Raw genomic sequence first — 7413 nt, 5'->3', positions numbered from 1 at the left:
ATTAATTTCACTTACAGCGTCTATGATGACAAGCTTGTACTATTGATAAATTGACTGTTGAATGAAGACTGTCTCCTAACAGTGGTTGACAAAGCCGGGGCTGAGTGGAGATTTGCCGGGACATAATTTAGGCGCTAACAGAATTAAATTACACACACAATGCTTCCCTGGTCTGGAAGTATCACGAAGAAAAAATATATATTTCTGACCTTAAAGTGATGGTTAAAATAAATAAATAATTGTCTATAAAGGTTTTGCTTCAGGGGGGAAGTGGTCACCAAAGTGACGAGTGAGGTACAACCAACCATAATGGTAGGTTAAAGCAGGGTTATGTTTGTAATGCCAGACTATGGAATCCAATTGTCTGTTTCTTATGGCGGTGACCTGGTTGACCGGCTGCAATATGAAAGACTTTATTAGTGTTATTATGCATGGCTCACTCACCTCCTTAAGACTTGTCAAGATACATTTAGAGAATGGTCCTCCTCTTCATCCTCTGAGGAGCCTCCACTGCTGTAAAGATACAATTAGAGAATGGTCCTCCTCTTCCTCCTCTGAGTAGCCTCCACTGCTGTAAAGATACAATTAGAGAATTGTTTCAGAAAAATACTTTCTATAGAGTGCCATGTCCACCTGTCCACCTGTCCTCATGTATCTTATCATCTGTTAGCCTGTTGCTATAAGCACCACACTCCAGTCCTGACTTCTATAGACAGTTGCTAGCTTATCACTGTCACCAGGACTGGGGGAGTGTGGTTCTGGTGGGGGTAAACTGGGGGAATGGGGTGCTGGTGGGGGTAAACTGGGGGAGTGGGGTGCTGGTGGGGGTAAACTGGGGGATTGGGGTGCTGGTGGGGGTAAACTGGGGGAGTGGGGTGCTGGTGGGGGTAAACTGGGGGAGTGGGGTTCTGGTGGGGGTAAACTGGGGGAGTGGGGTGCTGGTGGGGGTAAACTGGGGGATTGGGGTGCTGGTGGGGGTAAACTGGGGGAGTGGGGTGCTGGTGGGGGTAAACTGGGGGAGTGGGGTTCTGGTGGGGGTAAACAGGGGGAGTGGGGTGCTGGTGGGGGTAAACTGGGGATTGGGGTTCTGGTGGGGTAAACTGGGGAATTGGGGTGCTGGTGGGGGTAAACAGGGGGAGAGAGGTTCTGGTGGGGGTAAACTGGGGGAGTGGGGTGTTGGTGGGGGTAAACTGGTGGAGTGGGGTGCTGATAGGGGTAAACTGGGGGATTGGGGTTCTGGTGGGGGTAAACTTGGGGGGGGGGGGGTGCTGGTGGCTGTAAACTGGGGGAATGGGGTTCTGGTGGGGGTAAACTGGGGGAGTGAGGTGCTGGTGGGGGTAAACTGGGGGAGTGGGGTTCTGGTGGGGGTAAACTGGGGGAGTGGGGTGCTGGTAGGGGTAAACTGGGGGATTGGGGTTCTGGTGGGGGTAAACTGGGGGAATGGGGTTCTGGTGAGGGTAAACTGGGGGAGTGGGGTGCTGGTAGGGTAAACTGGTGGAGTGGGGTGCTGGTAGGGGTAAACTGGGGGATTTGGGTTCTGGTGAGGGTAAACTGGGGGAGTGGGGTGCTGGTAGGGTAAACTGGTGGAGTGGGGTGCTGGTAGGGGTAAACTGGGGGATTGGGGTTCTGGTGGGGGTAAACTGGCGGAATGGGGTTCTGGTGAGGGTAAACTGGGGGATTGGGATGAAGGTTGGGGTAAACTGGGGGAGTGGGGTGCTGGTGGGGGTAAACTGGGGGAGTGTGGTGCTGGTGGCTGTAAACTGGGGGAATGGGGTGCTGGTGGGGGTAAACTGGGGGAATGGGGTGCTGGTGGGGGGTAAACTGGGGGAATGGGGTGCTGGTGGGGGTAAACTGGGGGAGTGGGGTGCTGGTGGCTGTAAACTGGGGGAATGGGGTGCTGGTGGCTGTAAACTGGGGGAATGGGGTGCTGGTGGGGGTAAACTGGGGGAGTGGGGTGCTGGTGGCTGTAAACTGGGGGAATGGGGTGCTGGTGGGGGTAAACTGGGGGAATGGGGTGCTGGTGGGGGTAAACTGGGGGAGTGGGGTGCTGGTGGCTGTAAACTGGGGGAGTGGGGTGCTGGTGGCTGTAAACTGGGGGAATGGGGTGCTGGTGGCTGTAAACTGGGGGAATGGGGTGCTGGTGGGGGTAACCTGGGGGAATGGGGTGCTGGTGGGGGTAAACTGGGGGAGTGGGGTGCTGGTGGCTGTAAACTGGGGGAATGGGGTGCTGGTGGGGGTAAACTGGGGGAGTGGGGTGCTGGTGGGGGTAAACTGGGGGAATGGGGTGCTGGTGGGGGTAAACTGGGGGAATGGGGTGCTGGTGGGGGTAAACTGGGGGAGTGGGGTGCTGGTGGCTGTAAACTGGGGGAATGGGGTGCTGGTGGCTGTAAACTGGGGGAATGGGGTGCTGGTGGGGGTAAACTGGGGGAGTGTGGTGCTGGTGGCTGTAAACTGGGGGAATGGGGTGCTGGTGGGGGTAAACTGGGGGAATGGGGTGCTGGTGGGGGTAAACTGGGGGAATGGGGTGCTGGTGGGGGTAAACTGGGGGAGTGGGGTGCTGGTGGGGGTAAACTGGTAAACTTGTTTACTTTGTTTATTGTTTACCCTATGAATGGCAAACCAGCTTCTATCGTGATGCAGTTATTGGACAGAAATCATGTTGACTTCACGTCAGCTTTATTTCTTCAGTTTGATGAGAATTTAAATCACCTGCAATCTGCACATCTAATACCCCGTTGAAACACTGATCTCCTCTGTAAACAGAGCTCTCAGACGGATTAGGGCTGAGTTCATCCCAAATAGGACCCATTTCCCTGCACTTATTATTATTATTATTAGTATAATTTTATTCATTTATTTTACCTTAATTTCAACAGGGAAGTATATAATATATACAAAAACAATAATTTACATCATGCAATATAGATTAACATAAATATAGGCAATTAAACACATTAAATAATTAAAATCCAAAAACACTGTCAATTAAAACAAACACCTTCATGATAAAAATCTTCCTGTTACGTTCGTTGTTGTAACGAGTAAGCTCGGGAACATTGTTATACTCAGAAGTATAGGAACATTAGTTAACTAAGATACATGAGGGGGGGACAGAGGGAAGCTTGGGAGGGGCTGAGTGCAGGGAAAACCATCACATGTGACAGTACTGATAAGGGGAGAAACCGTTAAAGGCTCATATCACTTAGTTCCCTGCTTAGCAAGAATGATGCAAAGTTTAGCAATAAGGAGAAGACTCCACTTAAAGTAGGGTGTGAATACTACCACGGGGGAAGCCATGTCGGTGTCTGAATTACAGCTGTTTCGACCCTTTGGGAAGAATGAAACTTGGTTGAACTTCTCTCGTGTCCGTGAGTTATTTACTTGAAGTTAGAACCTAAAAATAGTATCACCGTAATCAACAACAGGTAGAACGGTTGATAAGTACTATCACCATAATCAAGAACGGGTCCAAAAGTTGACTTCACAATCTGCTTCCTGTTGACGAGAGAGGGGCAACATCTGTTTCTATTCAAAAAGCCCCTAATTCAATCTTTGCTTCTTAACAAGTTAATTTGTATGCTTTTATACATTAATTCAATGTCAATCACAATACCTTAGGTATTTGTATTCAGGGACTTGTTGGATTACAGAACCATCCGATGAGTGAAGATGTAATCCATCTGAGACAATCTTACGAGCACTTGGAAACAAAATGAGTTTAAATCAGTAAGGGCTTTCTGTACAGCTGTAAAATCAGACTGTAGCCTTGTCAAAGCCAGGTCAGCAGTTGGTGCAATTGAGTACATAATAGTATCATCTGCATTAAACATTTTAACAGATTGACCAATGAAGAGAACAGGACCCAAAATGGACCCCTGTGGTACACCTTTATGTACATCAAGAAATTCAGACTTAACCCCATCAATCACGACGGCCTGAGTTCTGTCACTAAGATAATCATGAAACCAAGAACAGGCGTCAGAGCTCAGACCTATCGAGGACAACGTATTCTATAGAAAATACCACAATCAACAGTATCAAAAAACTTTTGAAAGGTCAACTAACAAAGCAACACATTTCATTTTAGCATCTAAAGCATTGACAATATCATTAACAACTAACGTGGTTGCTGTGAGATAGTGCTGTGCACAGGCCTAAACCCTGATTGGATGGCCAGGCCTAAACCCTGATTGGATGGCCAGGCCTAAACCCTGATTGGATGGCCAGGCCTAAACCCTGATTGGATGGCCAGGCCTAAACCCTGATTCATTATATTAAAAATAGCATGTTCAGATAAAACGAAAAAGCTAAATTGCTTATTTAGCAAAGTTTGGAGAATCTTTGGCTAGACATGGACGCCTAGAGATAGGACCACAATGATCAATATCATTACCGTCTCCCCTTCTGGACTGGCAGCACATACTCTGTTTTCCATACTTTATATTTCCTGATAACAATATTACATTTAAGATATGTGTTACTGAGCCAGCAATGAGGGGGGTAGCACACTTGAGCAGGCCCGGCTCCGATTGGTCAGCCCCTGTGGCTTGCTTGCTATCTATAGCAAGTAAGGCATTAAGGACTACCATTTTCAATCTGCAAAACTCTCAAAATCGGCATTTCGCCCACGCTTAGAGATAGTGTGGCTTAAGACGCTCTTTCGGAAAAAATTGCCCGCTGAAATAAAACGACGATTAAATGCATCATTGATGGTATTTCTTTCCGTCTGTATTGGGGCCAGAGTCTGAATTAATTTGTTGTGGCAGAGAGGAAGAAGTAGTACCCTTCAGAGATTTGACAATCTTCCAGATTTTTTTGCTGGGATTCGTCTTACAAACAGAAAAAGTGGTTACATAATAATCAGATTTAGCATTTTCTGATTTGTCTTATACGTTGATTCCTCAGTTGCTTAAAAGATTGCCAATCCGGGTCTAAGCCTGTGTTCCTGGCTTTGACCCAGGCACCATTTCCCTTACGAATGACTTTGAATAATTCAGGAGTGAACCAGGTATTCGATCTACATTTTATCTCTCAAGAGTTTTTGAAGGGAGCATGACTATCTACAATAGCTTTGAAGACATTTACAACAACAACAAAAAAAAGCTTAAGGTTAAATCAGGTTCAAGGATTAGCTGAAATACAATCAAAGGTCACTAATATAAAGATCATGTAAAAAAAATAAAAAAATAAAAATCTAGTTCACTAAAGTGTTCCGAGTTCCTGTTAGTGATGTCACAAGGCTTAGATTTATGCATTCTCACGTCTCTGACATATAAAACTGTGCAGAGGTCACTAAAATCCAGTGGGAAAACCCCCCCCACTAGTAACATATTTAGTATTCGTCAAAATAAGATCAAACATTGGTAGATTTTGATGGATCTTTAGGATTCGGCCGTGTAGGCTCAGTTGTCCGCTGAGACAGGTTTAGCTCAGAGCAAATATCTTTCAGCGTATCTGACACTGGCATCCTCCAAATCAATGGAAACATTTCCCATAATTAGTAGTTGAGATAAACCAAACATAGATAGTAATTCAGATAAATTAAGAGCCACACGAGGGAGCCGAGGGACGGTGATGTCAGCTGGTCATTATGACCAGTAACCACATTAAGAACCAGACGGTCAAACTGCTTAGAGACAGAGAGCTACAAAGCCACAAAAACATTTATAAATATGACAACAACCCCGAACTCTGCCGACTCTGTCTGATCTGTAAACACCTTATCCAGACAGTGACACATCAGAGTCCATCACAGAATTATTCAATCAAGTTTCAGAAATTATCAGAATGTCCATGTTGGATTGAGAAACCCGGATTATAATGAAATCAATCTTTTAAATCAAATGTATAGCATTTTAAATGAATCAGTCCAGTGTGAGTTTTCAGATCAAATGGAGTCTTTAATACAAGCATGATCAAATCAAATCAAAGGTTATTTGTCACGGGCGCCCGAATACAACAGGTGTAGACCTTACAGTGAAATGCTTACTTACAGGCTCTAACCAATGGTGCGGGAAAAAAGGTGTGTGTGTGTGTGTGTGTGTGTGTGTGTGTGTGTGTGTGTGTGTGTGTGTGTGTGTGTGTGTGTGTGTGTGTGTGTGTGTGTGTGTGTGTGTGTGTGTGTGTGTGTGTGTGTGTGTGTGCGCGTGTGTGTGTGTGTGTAGGTAAGTAAAGAAATAAAACAACAGTAAAAAGACATTTGAAAATAAGAGTAGCGAGGCTACATACAGACACCGGTTAGTCAGGCTGATTGAGGTAGTATGTACATGTAGGTATCGTTAAAGTGACTATGCATATATGATGAACAGAGAGTAGCAGAAGCGTAAAAAGAGGGGTTGGCGGGTGGCGGGACACAATGCAGATAGCCCAGTTAGCCAATGTGTGGGAGCACTGGTTGGTCGGGACAATTTAGGTAGTATGTACATCATGTAAGTAACAACTTATATGAAAATACCATGGGATTAGTTTGATTTGGTAGATGCATGATTGTCTGGGACTGAACCATGGGGCCTTTGCCTTGAACGGGGACGTGGACCTGCGGTAGGATGACAACGCTGATCATTTATGTTTGGGATTAGCTGAGCGGGACTTGTGGTTTTGATAGGTCAATGTCTCAGCGCAGCCTTAAAATGTGAGGACAGGGTCCAGGCACCAAGATAAATTGGATGGACCCCATCCTCTCTGTAGAACATCTTCTGTTTCCAAAAGATATCAAAGTAAGTCCAACAGAGCTACAGTAGACTCGTAGCCAGTCGTGTCGTGCCAGCAACCCACTGAACCTTTCACTGCTACGACTCAGTGATGGCACTGGGCCTGATATAATTGGACCCTTGTTGGAGTCTTTCAGATTTCCAATTAGTTCTTTAAAATCCTGTAAATACAGCTCCTGCAGTGCACAAATTACTAAATTGTCCCTTTGAACGGGGGATGAGAATAGCATCTCAATCCATGTCTCAGAGATTTACAGGCAGAGGGAAGAAAAAGAAAGACCTATATGGGCCGTCGGTAAATACACCCGAAGCAAAAAAATATTTTCAAACGAAAATACAGTACTTTTGACCAGGGCCCTATGGAACCCTATTCCCTTTATAGTGCACTACTTTAGACCAGAGCCCTATAGAACCCTATTCCCTATATAGTGCACTACTTTAGACCAGAGCCCTATAGAACCCTATTCCCTATATAGTGCACTACTTTAGACCAGGGCCCTATGGAACCCTATTCCCTATATATAGTGCACTACTTTAGACCAGAGCCCTATGGAACCCTATTCCCTATATAGTGCACTACTTTAGACCAGAGCCCTATGGAACCCTATTCCCTATATATAGTGCACTACTTTAGACCAGAGCCCTATGGAACCCTATTCCCTATATAGTGCACTACGTTTGACCAGAGCCCTATGGAACCCTA

The 7413-nt window shown here is 45.8% G+C and overlaps 1 protein-coding gene across 1 annotated transcript; it reads right to left on the bottom strand.

The window, feature by feature from the left end:
- Positions 1–719: 719 nt before the first annotated feature.
- LOC120037847 (extensin-2-like) lies at positions 720–4589 on the bottom strand. The gene is made up of 3 exons (XM_038983816.1): positions 4482–4589; positions 1913–2541; positions 720–1821 (listed from the first exon to the last, which is right to left on the bottom strand). Exons 1-3 carry the CDS (start codon positions 4587–4589, stop codon positions 720–722), a joined length of 1839 nt encoding a protein of 612 aa, XP_038839744.1.
- Positions 4590–7413: the final 2824 nt, after the last annotated feature.

This window comes from Salvelinus namaycush, unplaced genomic scaffold (genome assembly GCF_016432855.1).
Source record: "Salvelinus namaycush isolate Seneca unplaced genomic scaffold, SaNama_1.0 Scaffold1921, whole genome shotgun sequence".
NCBI lineage: Eukaryota > Metazoa > Chordata > Actinopteri > Salmoniformes > Salmonidae > Salvelinus > Salvelinus namaycush.
The sequence above is the reverse complement of the archived record's forward strand: the minus strand, read 5'-3'. Positions and strand labels throughout refer to the sequence as shown.

Excerpts from the sequence above, each read along its gene's own strand:
- LOC120037847 (XM_038983816.1), bottom strand. The coding sequence starts at position 4,589 with ATGGTAGTCCTTAATGCCTTACTTGCTATAGATAGCAAGCAAGCCACA. Across the intron at positions 2,542-4,481 it reads CCCCCCTCATTGCTGGCTCA|TTTACCCCCACCAGCACCCC; the intron begins GTAACACATATC and ends CCACTCCCCCAG. Across the intron at positions 1,822-1,912 it reads ACCAGCACCCCATTCCCCCA|TTTACCCCCCACCAGCACCC; the intron begins GTTTACAGCCAC and ends CCATTCCCCCAG.